This window comes from Pithys albifrons, chromosome 10 (assembly GCF_047495875.1).
Source record: "Pithys albifrons albifrons isolate INPA30051 chromosome 10, PitAlb_v1, whole genome shotgun sequence".
Taxonomy (NCBI): Eukaryota; Metazoa; Chordata; class Aves; order Passeriformes; family Thamnophilidae; genus Pithys; species Pithys albifrons.
In genome coordinates, this window is record NC_092467.1 from 14,502,879 (window position 1) to 14,526,706 (window position 23,828).

The window sequence follows — 23,828 nt, forward strand, 5'->3', positions numbered from 1 at the left end:
ACTGTATGTGAACAATAAGATCAGAGAAAAATGGACAAAAGGAACTGATAGAAATAAAGTGCCCTGAAAACAGCTGGTGAAATGACCCAGTTTTATTATATGTATCTCTGGACAGGACAAACATGTTATCCATCATCTACAGTAATGTGCTTATGAACTCTGTCCAGGTTGTTGATATATTGTAAATTACAGCTATTCATAGTTCCTTCCAGAAAGGATTACAGTGCTTTACAATCACACCCCATACTGTAACTTGATACTGATACTGATACCCAGGCCCTCCCTACCACCTCCAATCCAGGACAAGGAGATCTGATGTTTCAGACCAGAAGAGCACAGAGAGAGTCACAAGAACACTGCCTGAATGTGATTCACAAGAAGTCATGACACAAGTGGTCAAAAAGCAGCATGTCAAAATTAAATTCCTGGCAAAATCAGTAAGCTGTATGCTAAAAAACCCCATTAATGAACATCTTGGAATAGCCTTCTGGCATTTATAGAAAATCATGCTAAAATTATGTTCTGAAATAATAAATGTTAATTAAAATGTTGTTTTATTTCTGCTAAAATATGCATAAGGCAAGCCTCTCCTTTTACAATGCTCTCAAACATTTTTTTTTTATCATATTCCTAATAAAGCCAGTGTTTGATTTTAACCATTTATTACTACAGTGGCATTATCTACACATACAGAAGAAAAAGATACAGTATTTTACCCCAATATGGATTAAAAAAAAAAGACTCTGTTAGGTCATGTAAGATGCATTCCATGATTCAGCAGTGTTACAACAAAAAAATAACTCATTTCCAAATGGCCTGGAAACACCATATATTAGAACTGCATTCAGTGTAATCACACACAAATATCAACATCAACATATAAAAACCTAAGACTACCTTAAAAACTTTGCTACAGTGTTTGAATATATGATCTATATTTGGGCTTATATATTGACAATAAAGACAAAGTTTAAAAAAATCTAAAAAGGTGATACTCATGGTAGCAAATACAAATGTATGCTTAGCATAGAAACAATTCTTACTGAGCTATAAATTGCTAATGAAATGAATATGGCTAATTACAGTCAGAACGATCATGGAAGGTTAAAGGTAAGAGTTAATTTGTCATGTCTTGTCTTGGATGCAAACACACAGCAGACATTCAAGAAGAAGCACTGAATGGCACCTCAGGACAGATTCTTTTTTTTGTAGTTATAAATTAAGCTACTGAGACACAATTAGAAAAAGTTAAGAATCCAACTGAACAGAAATTTGGATGGCAACCTGAAGCAGAAGATACAATCTAATTAATTCCATGTATTTGTTGCATTTCCCCCTGCATTTTTTTTCAGTAAAAATGTCTTAATTCTACATATCTAAAAACATATAGGCTTACCTGGAAAGAACAAAACTTCCTAGTCACTTCCTCTGGAAAATAATCAGCATTAAAAATGGAAGGAACAATTAAAACAAAGGCAAAGAAACAGTACTTGGACTTTGCCACAGTAATACACCACCTTAGGTAATACCAAATATATGGTATAATACCATGTTACAGATGAACATTACCTTCTAATACACAAAAAAATCCTTACTGTCTTTTAATATCTCATTATTACAAAACATGTATCTCAGACAAGAAAATAATGAATAATCCTCCTTGACACAATATCCAGCAAGAACCATTGTCATCAGGAGGAAAACGAGCAACAGCTTCAAATCTGGAAAATGACGACTCCTTAAATACAACACAACATGCACAGCTGATCAGGAAATATATTAATATATGAAAGTTACTGATAACAAAACCCAGAAGAAACGCAAAGTTTCATTTATCAATTAAAAAACAATTCAACAGAATCTATGACAGTATCCTGAATTACAGACATAAATTAGGAACACAAAATAATTACGTACTACTAAAAGTCTGTGACAGGACTGCAGAACAAATGAAATGCAAGTACAGGCTACCAAAATGAGATTATTTTTTTGAGGAAAAATAAGACAATAGTTACTAAAAAGTTGCAGTAAAAAAAAGGTGTTATCTTGTAGAAGCTGAATCTAGAACGTTAAATTACCCTTTATTAAAGCGAACAAAAAAGGAGGGTTTATTATAGTTTGTCTAAAACAAAGAAATTGATTAGAACAATTATCTGCATTCTTTGAGAAAAAGATTATTGGGCACTTGTGGACAGCGTAGAAATACAATGTTAAAAAAACCCTTACTTTGTTAGACTCAAGGTTTTTTGCCACTGAACTGATTTATTTTGCTTTGAAGATAGAAAGTTCTAAGTTTATTGTTATTTGATCATTCATCATGTATCCCAGAGACTTCCAGATAAAATTACCACATATCCAAGTATTCAATAAATACTCCCATTATGCAAGTCTTAAAAAAAAATCACATAATTCAAGTTATTGCAAATAAATACCTAGCTATAACTTTATAAATATTTAAATAACATTTTGCTAAGTATATGCTAGCCTTCTAAATATACAACTAAACTAACAAATCCATTATCTAAAAGTCAGAAAAGCAGTTCAGAAAGACAAGTTTATTTCTGGAAAGTTGGACTCCTACAGATTGCTTTTACAGCAAACTCAAAGCATACCATCCAGTACTTCCTAATGCTCTGTACTAGCTATGCCTCTTTGGTTAGTAAATGAGTTATAGACATGAAGCTGCTTTAAAAAAAATCCAAATACAAAAGTATGTTGGTGAGAAAATGTGCATATGTTCTCAGATTGCACAGGTTACAGAAATCAGTAAACCTTCCTCAAATCCTTTTAGTTCTTACTCTGTTAAAGGCTAAGGAAACACAGTAAAAATGCAAATCCATTTTTCCTTTACAGCAGCAAGTGTATGAACAGATCAATCCTTCTAGTGGAAAACTTACAAGGACTGTCAACTGCAAGCACAAAAACATCAGTGATCTACCAACAGCATTTACGTAGTAGAGCAGATACATTGTTTTCCAAAGCTGCATGATATCCTACTCCAAAGCAAAGAGCACATATTCCTGTTCTTTCCATTAAAATGCTCCTTTCTGACAAATATTGAGAGGTGCACCTGAAATATTAAAACTGGGTTCCTCCACCAGCGTGGTGATTATTTGGCCTGTTTGGTCCCTTCCGGTACAACCAGCTTTAAACTGTTTTCAACCTGCTTCTTATGTTTTCTTGGAGACAATCCAGAAGGAAGTTACCAATTATGTCACCTGAACACTTCCACTATTGTGATTCATGAAACTAAAAGTATTACTGTGTAGGCCAAACTCCAGTTCAGATGTGACTTCCCACTTGGCCTTGGTTCCACACACACATCTCGCCTCCTGTGCACTGCAGAGAGGAAATGGCCACCTGGAATTTTTCAAAGATTTTTGCCACATTGAATGTTATAGGAACAACATTTAATATTAACACAGGATACCAATTTAGGGTACTACAAGATCGTTTTGACTGCCAAGTGGCAAACCTCCTGCAATTACAACATGCTGGGGCAGATTCACAGTTCCCAAAGTCTAGCAAGCCCGTGGCATAACTCTGACATTTCTTTAATGTTTTGCTCTGATATGACAAACAAAAAAACCCCTTACAACACATGTAATTGCCAACAGGAGAAAAACATTATTTTAAATTCACTAACGTAAGTGGAATTCATCCTTCCCCATTTAAAACACTTCATTAAGAAATCTAAGAGCCCTCCTCCAGACTCTTCTAGTGAATTGGATGAGGTACTTTTAGTAAACCCTTTAAAACACCTTTCCCTTTAACACATTTTCTTTAGCACAAGATGTAAGTGAGAATGAGCATGAGGTGGGGGAAAACAAGGGAAGTGAGATATTTTTACCACTTGTCATTCTACTGGTAAGGGATTCCTGATACGTTTCTGTATAACTGCATCCCGTTACAGGTGCAACGTGGGTAAGAGTCACTTCATTAATATCCATTGTGAATAGTCTCCTGAAAACCAGTGATTTTTAAGACAGCTATTTTGTTTATTAGTACCAGACATTTTTTGGTGTTTCTGACCATATGCGAATACTTCAAACGAAGTGTTCGTAACAGTCTAATTGATGCATCGAGGTTTCTTTGTGAAGTTTTTTTTTTGTTTGCTTAAAACAGAACAACAACATGTTTTTTTATTTAGCTATTGCACAATTAATTACTTTTTAATTATGTTTCCTATTAAAGTAATTCCACTACTAGTCTGAACAGCTCCACAGAAACCATTTTGGCCTATTGGATCAAGAACTTCTAGAACAAAATAACAATTTAAAAAACCCCACCAAAACTCTAATTAAGCCATTACATAGAAATGTACAGAAAAAGCATTAGACAGTTCATAAGTAAACAACACTTGTTTAAAAAAACTCCTCTGTAATAAAGTACAGTACAATATGTAGATGCCATACCTTAATAGCTCCAGATGGAGCTGTTAAAGACAGTTTATTATGGGCTGTATTTTTAATTGTGGTTTAAAGAAAATCTTCAGAGGCTATTTAAAGCATAAAAACTACATTTAAGTTTCTACCAAAAAGTTGATTTATAATCAATAAAAATAACAACAATGAACATTACATCTGAGCAAGCACCCATCATAACCCTACTTGTACTACCAGATTAGTGCAGTAACCTCCAGCTGGTGTTCCCAGAGTTATTCCATCTGTCGGAACACTACAGGCTGATGAAGGCTGGAGTATCAACCAGGATTTCCAGCTTTCACTGCGAATTTCTCCCTTTGTGTACTTCGGTGAGAATGTTAACATTCTTATTATAGTTTTATACAAGCAACAGAATTATAATATTATCATTTAATAACAGATTTTTGTTATTAAATCAGCTTCCTAAAAATATAAAAATATTTGATATTGTGAATGTGTCTTTCAACCATACTTCAATTTTCACAGTCTTAATAAGGAATACCTAATTAGAACCATCACTTTAGAACTATGATGTTCAGCTCATTACATGTAAATAGACAAACAGTTAAAAACATTTACTAAGATTAAATATAATCAAATCGCAAAAACATACAATCTGACAACGATGTCATGTGCTCTTTCAAAGAGTGCATAGGACATTTTTCTGCAGCAGTCAATACAGTAAATTCTTTTGATGCAATCTCTGTCAAAGCTGTAAACATTCCTAATTGTAGTTTCTTGGAAACTTTTGGTTCAAGTTTTTATTAGCAAATTGCACTGGGCATTCCCCTGACATTTCCCCTCCCCTCAGTTACAGATCAGCATCCCCTGTAAGCCTTCTGGCTGTTCATAACCACTCATCAGCATTTCTTCAACACAGTCAGGGCAGTAATCCTTCCCTTGCAGTGCACAATGGCACTTTCCACATGCAATTGCTAGCAAGGACCCCAGTGCAGGATCTTGAGAAGCAGGTTGATGAGAAGTCTGCTATGCCTTAATGGGATTTCCTGCAGGTTTGGGATCATAACCATATAGGAAAGTAGCTGCTATTACAAGGATGGCTCCGAAGAAAAAGACACTGAATAGAATAGGGATGAAAAAAAAAGGTTGCTTTAGTTGATGCAAATTTATTTATGTAATACAATCAAAAGAAAGGACTTTTCCATGAGGAAAAGAGAAAGATAAATTATTTTTGTGCAATTTATAAGGAACAAAATAATTTGCATGTATTTATTTTGGAAGGATGCAGGAAGTTGATGAAGTAAGAAACTTATAACTGCAAACTAATGTAGCATTATACTGACATATTCTGAAAATGAAAACTGTATCTTCATGAAACAATTGTCAAAAGCAATCAGACCAACTTGTTTATTTTTTTATCTTTTACCTAAAGCTGTATGTAGCTGAAGTGCAATTACTTTGGGTACCCAGCTCCTTTTAACATCTTACATTCTTTATATTGTTGGAGCTGTGTTTGCTTTGAAATCCAAAGCTTATGCCAAAACAAATGACAGTGGTGCAAGAACTGGTTTTCAAGTCAGTATAATCTAATTTTTGGCAGATACATAAAGATTTATGTCAGGAAAAGATAATAAAGGCATCTTTTGTATTGTGACATACAGGCCTTGCAAGTTGTTTTGGTAGTTACAAGTTGGAAACAAAATATCCACAGCCAGTACACAATCAGTGCACATTCTGGAAATAAACCTTCTCATAAAGATATGACAATGTTGACAATTGGATCTGAACCAAATGCTAAGAAAACTGTGGCACACAACACCAAAATCCATCAGAGAACACAGTTTTTCTATTTCTGGGCATGGTTCATTGCAATACATTCAAGCATTTATGTACTTTACATCTATTACCCCAATCAAAAGTATTTGTTAACATGACAGAAGCAATTATAGAATTCAGTTCAAATATATTCATTTAGCATAAGCTACGTACTAAAGATTGTTTGATTAACTCAAGTTAATGAAGTTTTATTGAATGGGATGGCTTCAAGTTCTACATGCTGCTAGTTGGTTCTATTTAATTTAATTATTTACCACTGTTTCCATTTTAACATGTTTGCAGAAGCTGTTAAGTTACTTATTAAGTTTCCATTTGAGCACACAGAAATTCTTAAACCACTCCGTACAATCATTTTAATGGGACAAATACAGGCTACTTATAATTCAAGTTCTATGTCTTACACTTTTTAAGCCTAAATAGTTGCTCTACTTCCTTTTTGAAATGTTTAAGTAAAGCCCCGGTAATATTACAGGATCACAGAATGAGTAAAGTTAGAAGGGACCACATACATACTTTTAGATAAAAACATGTTTCTTTGTACCAGATACAAAGATTATAAATAGTATTAAAAATATTTTTATGCTATGCATATGTGTAACATATGGGAGTATGAGTTGGTCAATTATAAGCAAAATCCTATTAATATATCTGGAAGTGGGATTATTACATCTACACTTCATATACTCACATGCACTGCCAATACATGCACTGTTCTGAACCTACCCATGCACAAAGCCTGAGGTGCACAGAGCCACTACAGCCTCGTTCACAAACACCAGGACACAGTGTGCTGGGCCTGGAGGCACACAGCAAGAACCTTCTATCTTGCCTGAGTGTTTTCACTACTAAATATATTTCACTACTAAATATATTTAGTAGCCTTAGAAAAGGCTCTGCCTTTGCCTTTCTAGGTGCTCTTGGGCAACTCAGTGCAGCAGTGTGACTTCCATGGGTGTGACTGCAGTTCCCTCTGTCAGAGACACTGCGGTGAGCTGGATGACAGCAGTGCAGGAGTGTCCCTGTCCCTGGATGGCAGGCACTGCAGGAGTACCCCTGTCCCTGGATGACAGCAGTGCAGGAGTGTCCCTGTCCCTGGATGGCAAGCAGTGCAGGAGTGTCCCTGTCCCTGGATGGCAGACACTGCAGGAGTACCCCTGTCCCTGGATGGCAGACACTGCAGGAGTACCCCTGTCCCTGGACGACAGCAGTGCAGGAGTGTTCCTGTCCCTGGATGGCAGCACTGCAGGAATGTCCCTGTCCCTGAATGGCAGACACTGCAGGAGTACCCCTGTCCCTGGATGGCAGCAGTGCAGGAGTATTCCTGTCCCTGGATGGCAGGCACTGCAGGAGTGTCCCTGTCCCTGTGCCCGGGTACACGCGGTTTGGCCGCCAGGGGCCGCAGGGCCCACGGCAGCGCCGTGGGCTGCAGGGGCGGGAGCCGCGGGATGCGGGAAAGCGAAGGGAGCGACCGGGAACGGCCCGCAGGGAGCGGGGCCACCGCCGCGCTCCGGAGTCAGGGGCTGCTGACCCTGCTGGAAACGGCACCGGGACAACCGGGCTGAAAAAACTAACTGTTGGTTATGTATAAAACTAAACTTTGATGTGCAAGTTGTACTGAAACATTCTGAAAGCGTGGCTTGGGCTTTTTCCAGCATACATGGAAAATAATTCTTACCTTGTAGGGACAAAATCTTGCAGCCAGAAATAGGAGATCAATGTTGACAGTATAATAGAGAGAGAAGTTGCAAATCCTTTTAAAATGTTGTCTGCGTATTTTATAACAGCAGCAATAACCAGCCCTCCAAGTGCCTGAAAAAATAGCGAAGTTTGGATTCACAAAGAGATAATTTGACAGAGAGCATCTACTTTAACACACACACTTACTTTAGGAAAAACTTTTGTTTATGTTTAGTAGCAATACATTTATTTTCTATTATGGATATGTACTGTTGAAAATAAATATTGGAGAAGTACTTCTTTCCCCATTAAAGGAATTGTTGATCATATTACCACCACTAAATGAGTGGAAATGCTTGTACTATAAATTTTTAGGCACATGAGGAAGCGCATATATATTCATTCTTTTTTTAAAACATCCCAAAATAGGTAATGCTTACATGCTTTAAAGTTGCACGATACTTAATCATACACTTGCTATGTATTTTCCAGGTTTTTGTTTAGAGTTTTATTCCAATAGTGATAGATCAGACTTTCGTCTTTAGAACTCTCAGTAGCTTTGATGACACCAATTAGATTTCCCAGTCATTTACAGTAGAGTAAATTCCACCTGCCTCCACAGAAACACACGACACAAGGTATCTCACCTGTAGAACAACCACCACCCAAGTGAGTTTATTGTATCCTTGAAAAAATCCGTTCTTTGACAGTTGTTCTCCATCATAAATGTACACACCCATCAGTCCAAATATGCTACCAAAAAACCCTGAAAGTACAAGATTGATTCAAAAGCTTCAGGTGAAAAATGTGCAAACAGGCTCCCTATCCTGGAGGGCTGCTTATGCATTTTCAAACTGGATTACCATTTGCAATGCCATCACATCTAAATGCAATCAGTCAGTTATTCTCTTTTAAAAGCTGTTCTTCGTACTAATAACAAGTTTTGACTGTTTGCATTAGGATATCCTCACATACTTATCTTCCATCCTCTTCTACTGGAATGGTGTGATTTTTATTTATGGTTATATAGCAAAATTCACCTAAACACTCTTTCAATTTCCCTGAAACTAGTCATGACTGAAGGCTGAAGTCACACTATAACCTGAAAAGACAAACAAGGAGAACATTCAGTGGGGGGGAGGGTCCCTGACACAGCAAGAGCAGCAAGTAGCAGTTTGCCAATTCAGACGAGGCTCTTCACAGTGGGATTCTCCTGAACCAGTCTCAAACATGGTCAGTGTTTACTGGTAGAGACTTAATGTCAAAAGAAGAAAACGAGATTAGCCTAAAAGGTTTGTAATTTGGTGAGCAGTGTTACTCTATCACATGGGAAAGTTTTCTAATCCCCTCAGGCATGAAGTAATGCAAGCAGCTCTTCTGTGACTGATAAACGCTCTAGTCCTGAGCAGAAAAGGGGCAACATTTTTTTTCCATTCCTTCTCTGTGAAAAGCTGATTTTTATCATATTTCTTTGCATCTGAAAGAGGTGACATTGTTTGGAACAAAATAAAACCCTCCGTTTGGCAAGAAATAATTCTTTTGGTAGGCAGAATTAAAAATTTAGGTTTCATTCAGATTAAGTGAATGACTTGAATTTTCCAACAGATCTGCTAAAATAAAGAAGTAAAATCAACTATTAATTAAATTCATACATCCCTGTTATGATACTGGTATGCACTAAAAACTGCATTTTAAAACAACTAAATCAAATATATTTTCCATTTTTTCTAGAGTTTTAATAATTCTCTATGAATATGAAAATGAAAACCAGGTTGGACATAATGGGTTTTGTTGTTTGTGTTTTAAGAAATGCTCTATGTCAAAGCTCTTGCTTATGACTGACTTGCTCCTGAATAATCCAGTGTCTGAAGTGGGCAACTATCTTGCATTTGCAGAAAAAACACATTAATGTAGTTCTGAAATTATGATTTCATGTTTTAAATATTTTCTAAAAGCTGTATTAGAAAACTTTCTATGAAATATGACAAAACTAATTTTATTTTTTAAACTGAAAATAACTTCAGTAGTAAACACATTCTACTGAACTTCATGTGTCAAACTATAAACTGGACAAGATTGCTTTGGGGTGAGGTAAAACCCGTTCAGGAACACAGATCAATTCTGTTGTCATTAATATCTTGGGTATAGAAGACGCAGAACAACTTTGGAAATAGAAGGTATTCTCTTACTGACGGGTGCACAATAGGTAAGGGCATTAAAATGGTTAAGATGAACTGACTTTTGTATATGCCTTTCTCCAGTGATTATACAGACAACTGAAACAAACTGACCTTTGTACTTAAATAATAACAATACACTGCTCAGCTTTATTCACAAACAAAGCAGTTATGCTTTGCTTGGAAAAATTATTACTATCTAGGTTTATCAGACTTTCTGAATTAGTGAAGACAATATTTTTAAACACAGAGGATACCCAGAATCCTATATGTAACAACATTCTTTAGAAAATTTAAAAACACAAATTCAGTTGACAGATTCTGCACAAACTTAAAGTTACTCTATTAACAAATTAAATCAAGAACTAGATTGAGATCAGAAAGTAACTGCTAGAATTCTATGTAAAAGAGTTTATACTTTTGGATTTAAAATAATATTTATGCAGCATACTAAAATGTGGCATTTTTATTTATAGATATATTTTACATATTTATCTTAATTCTACAGAATCCAGTATCTTTAACAGATGATAAAAATCAAACTTACCAAGCTGAATATTTCTAATCCACACAGACTGCTTAGTTTCCTTTAAAATCTTCTCAAAATAAACCCCAGCAAATCCACTAGAAAAGCAGGCTATGAGCACTGCAATCAGCCCCACAAACTGTGATCCTGCTGAATGCTCCTTAGCAGGTGCTGCTTGAGAGTCTGAAGGCCACTGGATGTAAAAACAGTGAGACAAAATTCACTGATGAATTCAAGTCATGAGCTCCCATAAAATGCAAATTTGTTTTCTAGCAACAGTAACAGTTACTTCATACAATCACATGCTTGTAAAGTTTTACATTTTTGCACCATAAATACTTTTAAAGGACTGCAAAGCTACAATTTTTCTTGCTACATATTTGTAAGGAGTAAAATTGTGCCTGAACTGGGAGAATACTCATCAATTTAAACAGGTGCAGGATTTATGTTTTATAAGCCAGAATTGTTTCTGAACCCCAGTGTGACTGATCATGGTCATTCAAAGCCACTGACTTGTGCCACCCAACAGTTGGTTACAAATACAAGCACAGTTAGAAAACTGAGGACTCTGTTAAATACAGTCAGAAAGTTTAATTCTCATTTTTAATTAGTGAAATTAATCATCGTATCTTCTTTCAAATCCTTACATTTAAAAAACCAAAGTTCTAGGATATGCTACAAATCCTTAGAATAGTCTCTTATCCCATGGTACTGCCCTCTGAAAACTACAGACTCTGGTACCTGCACTATTTAGACCCGAGGTCAATTTTGCCTTTTGAAACAGTTCAAGTAAATTTGCCAACCATATGACAGTGAGCCTGGCCTGTACTGGCAGAGATCTGTGAATTCCTCCTGTCTGAAGAAAGGTGCTAATAAACATTGCTATCATTATTACTTGCAGGTTGCTCCAGAGGCCCTGTCACATTCTACAGCAGAGCACTGGGTTGCAAAAGAGACGTTATCTTCTGCCTTTGAATCATTTCTGGTGTCCTCCAGACCTGGCCAGCTGTGATTTGTAGCTCCTGACTACATTCTGGTGCTCGTGTGCAGCTGGTAGAATCAGAAAGCTGTATAATCAGTACAGAAATCCATGTTCCTTGAATAAACACATTGAAAAAAGCACAAACCACCTGCTAACATTTACCTGTACAAATGCCACTCCTGTCATCAATATCACTAATGACAGCCACTGGTACACACCCAATTTCTTGCTCAACATGGACACAGAGAACAATGCTGTGGTGAGAATTTTCAGTTGGTATGTGACCTAGAAGAACCAGAACCAGTTACTACTGCATAATTCATGGGGTTTTTTTGGAAACTTACAGAGAATTCCAAATACACAATACCTGGTATGTGGCTGCATCTAGATTTGACAATGCTACATACAGCAAGTTGTTCTGCAGAGTGTAAATTCCCGAAGGAACAGCAAGTTTCAGAGTTTCCATGGGTTTATTAAGGATTTCATCATGCAGCACTCTGTTCAGAGTCCGTAAATTGCACTCTGCCCAAAGAAACAGTAGAAGAAATAGACATTCATTAAAAGGAGAGGTAAAAAAAAAAAAAAGCAATGCTCTCTTCTTAAAATGGTTGCCCCTTTTTATAGCTATCACTGTATCAAGACCTCAAAACACTGTCTATGTTTGTTTGACTTCCACAAGTCTTGTATATGTAAGGAAAAATGGCTGCAAGTTTCTTCCCACAGCCTGGAATATGAGAATGAAAATAAATATTCAAAATACTTTGAATACAACGTACTGAAACCGCATCAATATTTGAAGATAATACATTAAAGGGTATCACCTAAAAAGTACACATTTAGAATCCTAGAGTGTCATCAATACTTATGCACATATAATGATATTTTTAAGCTGTTGAAAATCAAATATATGCGCTCAGGAACCAGATAAATTCAGCTTAAAATGTAAAAAGTAAGAAATAGAGTAAATCTGAATATACTTTTTTTAACCTTAAAGCTGTGATTCTTCCTGTAAAACAATGAAATTGCTTTCTCCCTCTTCCATCTGCTGTTTATTACAGGCTTCTAAATTATCTTTCATACTTTGGACACACTTAAAGCTTTTCATTTTTCCCTACTTCTACATATGGATTTCTTTAAAAGCCTGAGCAAACACAAACTTCCAGCTCATAGCAGAAAATTATTATATTCTTTAAAAAGAACTTCCATCAACAAATACGATTAATGTCTTTCCAAGACTATTTCTTACACAAGAAGAAGGGAAATGCTTTGTTGCAGGCCTGTACGCACATGGCAATACAGCATATTGATTAGGAAAATTACTTGGTGCAAAATTTGACACATACTGCTGTCTTTGTAGACCAACAGAACACAGGCCAAAATCTTCAGAAGCTCAGCAATAACTACTGCAGTAGAGGATAAGTATCGAGGTCCTTCTTCTTTCAGTGTCCGAGAATAACGCATGGTCAAGACTAAACTTGTGGTCTGAAAAACCAGGATACCCAAGGAAAGGTACTTTAAATTGGTAGACATTTCTTGACTTTTTTCTTTCTGAAAGAGAATTTAAAAAAACAACCCAAAGATAATATTACAGATATTGGGAAGCAGCACATTGCAAAAAGTTATCAAGGGAGCTCAGCCAAAGGAAAACATAAATTTGGTATTTAAAAAGCAAAAGCAGATTATCACTTTAATAATGTTTTTCCAATACCTCAGTACAAATGGGGAGACATACCAGACTGTTAACCGACAGACAAATGAAATAAAATACTTCTTATCTGTAATAATAATAAAGTAAAAGAAGAACTATTAGATGATAATTAGCTTTGCACTAACTGGTTTCACTCCCAAATTCCATGGATCCAGATCATAGATTTCTTTATGTAGGTGAAGGCTCAGGAGGTGAAAAAGGCCCACATTATGGTACAACCACATGCCCAGGCCCCCTGCAGGAATGAGCCATTCCCATTCTTCCAGCTCCAAGGTCTGGCAGGTTGCAGTCCCTGCCTGGCCAGATGGCGCAGTGACAGCACACACAGGGCGAGGGTTGGGCTGCGTTACAGGATAACAGAGAGGATGTCGCAGGCAGGAAAAGGGGAGCTGTGTGAAAGCAGGGCTGGAAAGGAAGAGCTGGAATAGAGGAGCAGGGGAGACGGCACCAAACCTGCCCTGCAGATTATCCTGCTAGAAAAACATCTGTTGAATAGAGATGATGATGTGACTGCACCTGCTTTCTCACACTGCACTGACTATCACAAATCTTATCTTAGTAAAGATGTTTCATCCTTGTGTCTACCATGAACTTCCACCAAGTTTATGCAGTTTTCTTGACAAGTAGTCACCAATTAAAGCACTAACTTAGTGCAGGAGACTAATAGAGACAGTAATGGTAATTGTGCAAGCTCAATATATTACAAGGAAATTTAAAAAAAGCTTGCTGCTACTTAGAATATCATCTAATCTCTGCTATTCCTCATATTATGAAGAATTTCCATATGCACAGAATTAATGCTTTCTATAAAAAAATAACTGCTACTGCCTTCACTGCCCACTTACTCAAAACCAGAACAGTTTTTTATAATGCCAAAGTAAAATGAAGTCAGTAATTAGAAGTTAACAAATATGTTTTCAAGCAAAAAGAAAAACAGTAACAAGTCAAGACAATGAATGTGGTTCTCAGTTTTAGAAGCCTAGAGATGGCAAATTCATTGGATGCACATGCCAGAGCTGTCCCTGTGCATGTCCTACACCTACAGACACACAACTTATGTATGACTCATTAACTATCTAGCTTTGCACACACTGATGAAGGATGTGCCCATACCTCTAAATATCTGTAGCTGGAATTGAAGCTGTTTCTTGCTGTTTCTCTACCTCAAGATGCATTTCATCACTAGTTTTGCAGACATTTGGAGAGATCTACTTTTCAAATGTTTCTGACTTGCCTTTATCTTGTCTCTAAACATTTACAGATTTTCTCCACTCAAGTATTCAATATCAGATTATTACCTACATGACACGGACACTTAAGAGACAGTGCAGTAACCTGCAAACAAGTCTGAATTGCCATCAGCCACAAGGATATGAATTACATTCTTGTATCCTACACAATAAAACTGTTTATTCAAGAATCATGTGGCTGTAAAAATAAGTGTAAAAGCCTACTGGCAAAGAAGGAAGAAAAATATGTCAGGATGCAAAAAGTGAGGAAGAAATATACAAGGGTCCTTTAAAGAATCTTAATAGAAGATACTTCTGTATGAACTATGGTCTCATTTAACTCGTTAAGAAACAAACACTAAAGATGCAACTGCACTGAACAATATAAATAAGACAGAAAGAGAAAGTATTAAGGAGAAGAAAGCTGCAGCAAACATTCAAGATTTGCTGATGCTTTCCACATAGTTCTCATGGAAGAATCCTTTACATGAGGATGTCATCTGTGGAATTAACCATTCCCAACAACAAAACAGAGATTATTTGTTAGTTGAAGAACAATTCTGAAGAATAAATGTGCTACAGCTGAGAGATTAGGGAGGAGAAACAGAAGAACAGTTCCTAGAAAGGGATGAAGAGGGGACATAAAAGGTGAGAGATCATACTCTCTAGAGAAATAGCAACACAGAGAAGACAGAGGGAGAAAAAGGGAAAGAAAAAAAATCCACTGAGAGAAAACACAGAACTGAATTTTACTACAAGTCCTGGCTAAGATACTAGAGAAAACTGACATTTATGTGAGCCAACTTGAACAAACAATGTCTTTCACCTTTTCCATCTACCTCATTTTTTCAGTATGGAGACCTGGCAAACAGGGAACACAAAGAGCAATGTATTGTTAAGATGAACAACACTGAATGTCATGAAAGCACACTTACAGATAAATAAGTTTTTAAACTTTTTGGTTTTCAGTTTTCAAAATGCTTCTGAACAAAATACAGACAACGGGAACACACATCTCTCCTGACCTGGACCCAAATTTCTGCATTCTGTGAGCCTGTGAAGTGACAAAGGGTTTTACAAACATTCCAAATCATCAGATATAAATTCCTTAACCTTCAAAGCAGGTCACAACATTAAAAATAATGTTCACAATAATTTCTTGCTGAAATACAACTATCTATCTATGAAGCAGCTTAAAATGTAATTTTAACAGGTAAATCACTAGTAGGCTGTTTATGAGCAAGTACCAAAGCAATCAGCATGAAAACATACCAGCAAGCACAACAGTTTGATAAGCCCACAGGCAGAGCCATAAGGAATACATACCACAATATTATCTTGAACTACTGCCTTTTCTTCCTTAGTAATCATGATAAAAAGGGAACTTTCCCCAGACAATGTGTCTCAAAAAGGTGCCAGTGGCAGGAAACATTTCCTTACCATAATTCACTAAAACACTTGCAGAGTTTCAAAAATTCACACAAAATGGATTCTAAGTGTCCAATGTGATAGCTGAAACAAGGATATTTGTTAAAAGTCAGTGGTCAACAAGACAGGCTTGCAGAGAACACGGGTATGAAGCCTTCCACTTTACTTACAAGCTGGTTCTCAGAGCAGGAACTAGAGAGTCCTGAAACTTACGTACACCAACAATAAAACCACCCTCTGCTAGGCACACATAACATCTTATCAGCTTTCCTGCTCCCTTTTCCTTGCCTTTAAAAGACCTGCACACCAATTCACAGAACTCTGTGCTAACTGGGATCTGGAGCCAGAAAAAGAACCACAGATTGAACTTTGAACAGTTGAGCAGTCTTCAATTGCAGTTTCCCAGTAGCTTTAGATGTAGAGATTATTACGAGAGGTGCAATCACTCACCTGTAGCCATGAGCTCCTGCCACCCTCGCAGCAGTCCCTGAATACATGAACTATTGTCTTAGTAATGGCTCACACTTTGATTGTCTTCAGCCAATAATGAAATTAAAGTTCCCAATGCGTTTCTTAATAGAGTTACAGCCTAGATTTCTTACAGGGCTTTGTCTCAGTACTCTGCAGGGTGCATCTGTTTGAAAATTCAGATTTAGGTTTCCTAATTCAAATACTGAAAGTTGAGGGGTCACATTAACTCAGTGTCTTTTGAACTGTACCTTCCAGTGAGATGTGCTAAGGACCTGCAGCTCACTGCCTATAATGTTGCCTGACACATCTGTTACCTCAAGGACAAGGCTCATTACTCTTTTCTTCTATTAGTCTAGGTAAAAAACAAAGGTCAGCTGCTTCTGCACTGTTTGTTCAGTGTTCCATGCAGACACACCCCACAGCCACAGGAAGGCAGGTCTATACACGAGTCAATATCCAGTAAGCCAAGATAGGATTTACAGCCACACAAAATTCAACTTCAGAACACACAAGTGGATAAATTACATATAGATACTATGTGAAGAGCTGTCCTCCTTAAAAATAAAAACAAAAAGGATCTTGGAAAGGTTTTATAGACTCCGAAAACAAAGCAAAACGACCTATACAGGAAGTAATACCTTCAGCTCAAAGTACCATACTATGCAAAGCCTGAAATGTATCCCATCAAAATAAGAAGGTTTTTTTTTTTAAAGTAGAAACAAGATTCTTAAGATTTTTTGTCTTTTTAAGCTTGGATGGTGTAAACTTCTGAGTTTCTCAACTGCTAAATATCTACCATTACAAAATCCTGTGTAAAATTAAGGATTAGTCTACGATTTGGCCCTATTCTTGAGTTTACAGGAGGACTCGAAATTTGACAATGACTTAGTTTGAGGTATCTAAAACACTAAAAAAGACTAGAAGGAAACTAATTTATTTCACACCATGCTGATATGAACATACTAAGATAAAGTGAACACAGAATTGTTAAGACTGAACATCGAGTATCTGGAAGATTAGCATGTTTTAGACTAATTGAAATTTCAAGGTTGGGATGTTGTACATTTTCGTATACGATTTTATATATAAAAAGGGTGATAGTTCTTGCACAAATGATCCAAATTTCATTTATTTGATTGTGCATTTCTCCTGCACCAATCACACAGTTCTTTCAGGATCCCAAACTACCCAGTATTCTGCATTGTATTTAATCAATTCAGCCTAAATTACTGAGGAAGTTTATTCAGTCACTGCAGCTAGCTCACCTTTATCTATATTCATTAAATTTATTTTTCCTTAAATTTCTGAAACTTGAAGAGAAAATTAGAGAAAGCCTGAAAAAAACCTCAGCATCTAGAAAACCCCAAACACCCACGAAGTAGATGACAGAAGAAAAAAAAAGGCAATTAACAATGAATTCCAGTCAGTTGCATAAGAAAAAAACTAGGTTAAATTCACCAAAAGATTTGTCATGAAAATAACCCCTACTGGCAACTATTTCTTTACTCCTTCCAACTCTGTCACAAGGAAAGCCACAGTTAAAAAAGGAAAATATATTAACTACTATTACGCTTCCAATCTTCATAGCCACAGTATTATGTGAATTAAATTCCTTCCAGCCTTGCTGTGAAATGTTTTCACTGTTGACAGTCTTTTAGAATAAAAAGCCAAGTTACAGGAGTAGCACTTACCCCAATTTATGATTAATAAGTTTAACATTGCTTAACTCACTAGGTATTAGTACATTATTTAAAGAAGAAAGCCAAACAGAAGCAGACAACCAGCCTCTTAAAACTGTCAAAGGCAAAGTGCAAGTTTTGTGTGCCAGGACACCAAATTCTACATATGAGATCTGCCAGAAAGAAACCACTGACTGAGTCTGCCTTACGGAAGGAAAAGGAGAGTGGAAAGTAAAGCACACCGATTCATTCCAGTGCAGGTATGGACACACTTCCTGGACATTTGCTTTGAAGTCAGGACAACAGATTAAAGAAACAGGATTGTGTTCTCATATTTCTCCAATGAAGTACAAACTCAGCACTGATGCTACACCCAGAAAAATACCATAAGCTGTCAACAAAGGAAAAGAACAATGGGAAGGTGGAGTAAGAGCTCACTCCAGAACCTGAAGAACTTATTTTTATAAGACTTCTACACTTTTGCACATGCATTGCCCTATTCCCTGTGCTGGATAACACACAAGTAACATGTCACTCTCTGTAACACAACTACAGTCCTCAGAGTAAAGTTCTATTCCATAAATAACCTTTCTTTTGGAATCAATACAGCCTTCTTTTTACCAAAAGTAATATCTAATACTGAAAATATATAAATAAATGGATGGAAGGAACCTCATGAATTTTCACAAGGCCAAGTGCAAGGTCCTGAAGATGGGCTGGGGTAGTCCATGAACAGGTTGTCCAGGGAATTGTAGCAACTCCATCATTTTAAGTGTTCAAGGCCAGGTTGGATGGGGTTTAAAGCAACCTGGTCTAGTGGAAGGTGTCCCTGCCCATGGCAGGGGAGCTGGAATCAGATGACCTTTAATGTTCCTTCTAACCCAAACCACGCTCCGATTCCATGACAAATGTCTCAGATGGTACTGAGGGTGCAGAGCCTTTCCAAAGCTAATTAAGTGCTGCTCAACTGGGTTCTGAAGTAGATTTTACATACATATGAATATTTTAACTGCCAAATTTGGTCTGCTATCATTCAACAATGCATTTCTCCCCTCACTCCCACATGATATGATCGATCATGCCTGTGTGATCTTAATAAACCATGTTATAAATATTTCTAATAATATTAAACCTTTTATTTCTCACTTTAAAATGTCACTATTATGTTTTCCATTTTCCTCACACCGGAGACAGGTTTCTCCTTTGTTCCCTCTCATAAGCTATCTCAACAGCTATAATTGTCAGCTGTTCCTCCCCAAATACATGGCACTTTCCAACTAAATCACTGCAAATCCCTTTATTATTTTATAACTTACCTTGCTCTTTCTTTTGTTTTCTAGTTTGTTACCCATTCTTCTTGTTGGATACATTATAAAATGTATTAAGTGCACAATGGAAAAAAAAAGAGCTATGCTTCTCTTAGAGCTTGTACACTTCTTCAGAAATACCATTAAAAGCAAATCCTCTAGCCAAGTTTTTTCCTTACTCTTCTAGTAGAAACCGAGTAGCAAAAATTTTTTTCACATTAAAGTCTCCTCAGGTAGTATTTCCAATTTTTCCATTTATATAAAAAAATTCTTAACTTGTGAAAACAAATCCAAACTGTAACTGCATTCAAATAATTTTCATGACAAGGATATCGACTACAACACAGTAGATGGTTGGTGGACCTTGCTCCTGCAACGTCATCTCTCTCACCACAACCCTGTCTTGTTGTGGTTTTGGCTGGGGCAGAGTTCATTTTCCTCACAGTAGCTGGTGTGGGGCTGCGTTTGGGATTTGTGCTGAAAAGTGCTGGTAAAACAAGGGTGATTTCGCTATTGCTGAGCAGCACTTACACTTTTCTGCTTCCCACCCCACCACTGAGGAGGCTGGGAGTGCACCAGGAGCAGGGAGAGGATACAGCCGGGACAGCTGACCCTGACTGACCCACGGGATATCCCACACTGTACGGAGTCACTCAGCATATGAAGCTGTGGAAAGAAGAAGGAAGGAGGAGATGTTCGGAGTGATGGCATTTGTCTTCCCGAGTCACCGTTACGCATGGTGGAACCCAGCTTTCCTGGAGAGCTGTGGTTGGACACCTGCCTGCCCATGGGATGTGGTGAATGAATTATTTGGTTTGCTTTGCTTGCATGTGTGGCTTTTGCTTTACCTCCTAAATTGGCTTTGTCTCAACTCAAGAGTTTTCTTGCTTTCACCCTTTTGATTCTCTTCCCCATCCCACTGTGGGGAGTGAGCAAGTGGCTGTATGGTGCTCATTTTCCAGTTCGTGTTAGACCACAACACTTGGCCATTTTAAAATCATGCAGATGCTTTTTAAAACTGGCAAGTGCAATTAAACACAGAGCAGTTACACATTAAATGGCAACTGTTAAAGATCAACCAATGATTTCTTCTAAACTTTGCTCCAAAACCTCAGCTTTTGTCAAAGATAGTGGAGGCTGTATCAGTGACTTGCTGGCCTATCACTCAACCAGGAAATTCCACCATTGCCAAGTCTAACAAAGAGGATGCAATTACTTATTACCTATTGACTTAAGCCCAATTTCAGAGAATGCTATAAATTGCCTGGGAAGCAGGTAAGGTTTTCTTGCAGGTTGACAGAAAACCTAGCAGAAAGGGAACTTTGCTGAGTTTTTGATGATCTCACACAGTTTTTCTTTCTTTCTGTCTTTTTGTCTTTCTTGGGACCTCCCCCCCTCCCCTTCTAATCTATGTATCAGACAGGAAGAGTTGGGCATTGTGAATTGTAAATGTGAAATTTGTGCCTAAGAGCTCTTTAAGCACACTCCCTTTATCCTTTACACCAAACCTAAGAATCTAAAGATAGGACTGTTTTTACTGATGAGAACTTGGTTTGATGAATATTATACAAAACACATATTGAGTATAAATATTCAGCCATCAGGAAATCAGGCCCTCATTGAGCTAAACGTTAACACCAGCATTTCTTCTAAGATGAAGCCTTCCACTCTGCACAGTAGTGCAATAGTTTTATATTGACATAACAGTCATTAAGCCAAACTTTGCCTGCCAGCACAGAAATTTGAAACAACCTGCCTGAACTGCCTCTCACTCATTCACACAGTACATACACTGCGTTCATTGTATAGATCTCAGTATGGACAGACCACACAGTCATGGGCAGTCTCTGAGCAAGGAGACATTCAGTTCCAGTTCAAACGCCCATCCCTCCTCCAGCAGGAATGCAATGCCATGAACTAAAGGACTGCTGGAATGCAACTCCTGCAGGTGTATCAATCCAATGAAGGAGCTTGATATAAGGTGCTGGAAGACGGAACATTGGATTCAGCTGGAGTTCAGTTACAGCTGTCACTTGTGCTGTTTATGAACTACAAATCAAGTCTGGGAGCTCAAGGCAACACAGGTACCCTCAGTCAAGGTGACTTACTTGGAGCAGAGTAACACAAATGAGATCCTACAGTGAAAATAAATCTGTAGACACTGTAGAAAGCTATTACAAATAAAATCAGATCACTGAACAGTGTATTGAAGGGGTGTAAGACAAGGTTCAAAATCCCAGTGGCAAAATCCTGAATTCCTAACCATCTGACATTATTATGCTAGACTCTGAGAAGCACAAATCTCTTCTCCCCTTTAGTGACACCCTCCATTGATGTGATCCAGCTGTGCAGTCTCCTGAGTTCCACCAAAGGCACGGAGCCTGCGCAAGCCACAGGCATTTGGTATGAATTGGAATAACTGGGGAAGAATGAGCCCAGATACCAAGCAATTCAAGAATAATATGGGGGGAATAACTGTGTCTAGCATAGCTCTAAAGAAAGCAAATTGATACTTCCTACACCCAGTCTTTCCCATAACCAGTATTTTTGCTACACATACTATTTCTACAAAAGAGAACATCACACATCCTGAATCAACAGATCCTCAACTCCCTGAACTGTGATTTTCAAGCACAAGTTCTCACAATGCCTAGCAATGCACAAGTGAATAATGAGTTTCAGTTCCTAAAGGAAGAGGTTATTGTAAATCACTTTGTCCACAACTCTCTCCTCCCTCAAACTAACCCTGCAGCCCCTAAGCTCAACTCAGTGCACACACAGAATTCAGGTGAGTCAAGTGCACTGCCTGTGGAGAAAGGCAATCCCACAGATTTTGGGAGAACCAGTCCATCACCTAATGTTCATTCTAAGGCCCATTTTGTCATTCTGCACATGTTCTTTGAAAAGTAAAGGTTTTCTTAGATCTTTGTTGTCTTAGTCCTTCTCTGTGTGGGCCACTGTGACAAATAAACTTGCCACTGTGATCCTCACTCAGTTTTAGAAAGGTTTGCCATGTATGTTCTTTATGTCCCAAATAACACAGCCTTCCCTTGCTGAAAGATGTTTTAATCTTCTCCACTCAACCATTCCTTTAGAATCTTTTCTCTGAAATCGAAGTCTTCCTCTCTCTGGTTTAAAGTAGTGTTTATAGGATTCAATAAAACGGAGCAACTTGGTGTACCTTCTGGCATTTATCTTTTACCTTCCAGTTTATTCCATAATATGCACTCCTTACCTCTGCATCCTGGGGGTTTCTGACTTAATCCACAAGCGCTGTACTGCTTAGAGCGTTTCTCATTTCAAAAACCTGGTATGAAATCGTGATACCACGCAAATACTTGGAAAGTGTGCGTTTCTGTTAACTTTACACGCAGCTCTACATCACTGAGCACCTTCTCAGCAGAGCCCCAGGGAGCCCCAACCTCGGCAGCACTGACAGCCCTGACCAACTTCACACGCGGCCGCCTCCGCACAGCGACCTCACCCTCCCTCTGCCCCGAACCGCTCCATGCCGGCACTTCCCTCAGAGTCCCTTCAGCCCCACCTTTCCCCTCCCCAGCCTGCTCCCAGAGTCCCGCTCCCGCTCCATCCACCGACCCCAAACGCCTACCCCTGCCCTGGCACGGGCCTCCCTCCGGCTCCTTCCCTCCCGCAAACGCTGCCGGGCTCCGCTCCCACCTGCGCGCCCGCCGGGCCCCGCTCGCCCCTCGCCGCCGGCCCAGCCCGGCGCGGCTGCCTCCGCTGCCGGGGCTTCCGGGAGCCGCGGTCCCGTCCCGCAAAGGCTCCGGCTGCAGCCGAGCCCCGCCCGCTCCGTTCCCAGGGCCGCGGCTGCAGCGCGCCCCGCCTGGGCCGCGGGGAAGAGACGGCGGGGCCGGGCCGGGCTCGGGCAGCGCCCGCGGGGGCGGCTGATCCTCCCGGCTGCGGCTCCTGCCACGGCCCGGCCTCTGGGCAAGAGCCCCTGTCACAGCCCGGCCCCTGCCCCAGCCGAGCCCCTGGGCAGGAGCCCCTGCCCCAGCCGGAGCCGCCGTCCCCGGTGCCGCTGACACCGCGAGGGGCACGGCCGGGCCGGCACGGGGGTGTGAGAGCCCCGGTGCGGCTCTCGGAAAGGCGAGGCTGGCCCGGACTGGGCAGGGACCTCGCAAAGAGACCCGCACCGCCTTTGGCGAGGAAGCAAATTGTCCACCAAATGTCGAAGGTCATATTTAGGCAAAACTTTATGCTTAAATGACGGGTTGATTTCCCGATGTTTGGCAAAGGGTAGTGTCATCAAAAGGGGTGGAAACCTGGCCCCGCCAAACGTGGTGGGAGAACTGGAATGGAAACCCATCCCGGCAATTGTAAACCGTGGGAGACGAGCACACTACTAATAAAGGTAATTTTATTTGTTAACACCAAACAGAAAGTGGATCTGGCAGCTCCAAAA

At 38.8% G+C, this 23,828-nt stretch overlaps 1 protein-coding gene across 10 annotated transcripts; it reads right to left on the reverse strand.

Moving 5' to 3' along the window:
• Nucleotides 1–535: 535 nt before the first annotated feature.
• Nucleotides 536–23,182, reverse strand: SLC35A3 (solute carrier family 35 member A3). 10 transcript variants are annotated; one of them, XM_071564540.1, is made up of 9 exons: nt 23,084–23,152; nt 15,456–15,574; nt 12,927–13,131; nt 11,951–12,105; nt 11,746–11,868; nt 10,623–10,794; nt 8,546–8,664; nt 7,897–8,030; nt 536–5,502 (listed from the first exon to the last, which is right to left on the reverse strand). In XM_071564540.1, exons 3-9 carry the CDS (start codon nt 13,111–13,113, stop codon nt 5,412–5,414), a joined length of 981 nt encoding a protein of 326 aa, XP_071420641.1. In that variant the 5' UTR covers nt 13,114–13,131; nt 15,456–15,574; nt 23,084–23,152; the 3' UTR covers nt 536–5,411. The 10 variants fall into 10 exon arrangements, with proteins under 10 accessions (XP_071420641.1, XP_071420642.1, XP_071420640.1 ...); XM_071564541.1 differs by lacking the exon at nt 23,084–23,152 and adding an exon at nt 23,016–23,031; XM_071564539.1 differs by lacking the exon at nt 23,084–23,152 and adding an exon at nt 15,847–15,864.
• Nucleotides 23,183–23,828: the final 646 nt, after the last annotated feature.

Excerpts from the sequence above, each read along its gene's own strand:
- SLC35A3 (XM_071564535.1), bottom strand. The coding sequence starts at position 19,549 with ATGGTATTTCTGAAGAAGTGTACAAGCTCTAAGAGAAGCATAGCTCTT. Across the intron at positions 12,106-12,926 it reads GTTGGTCTACAAAGACAGCA|AGTGCAATTTACGGACTCTG; the intron begins GTATGTGTCAAA and ends TTCTTTGGGCAG. Across the intron at positions 8,665-10,622 it reads GATTAGAAATATTCAGCTTG|GGTTTTTTGGTAGCATATTT; the intron begins GTAAGTTTGATT and ends TTGTACTTTCAG.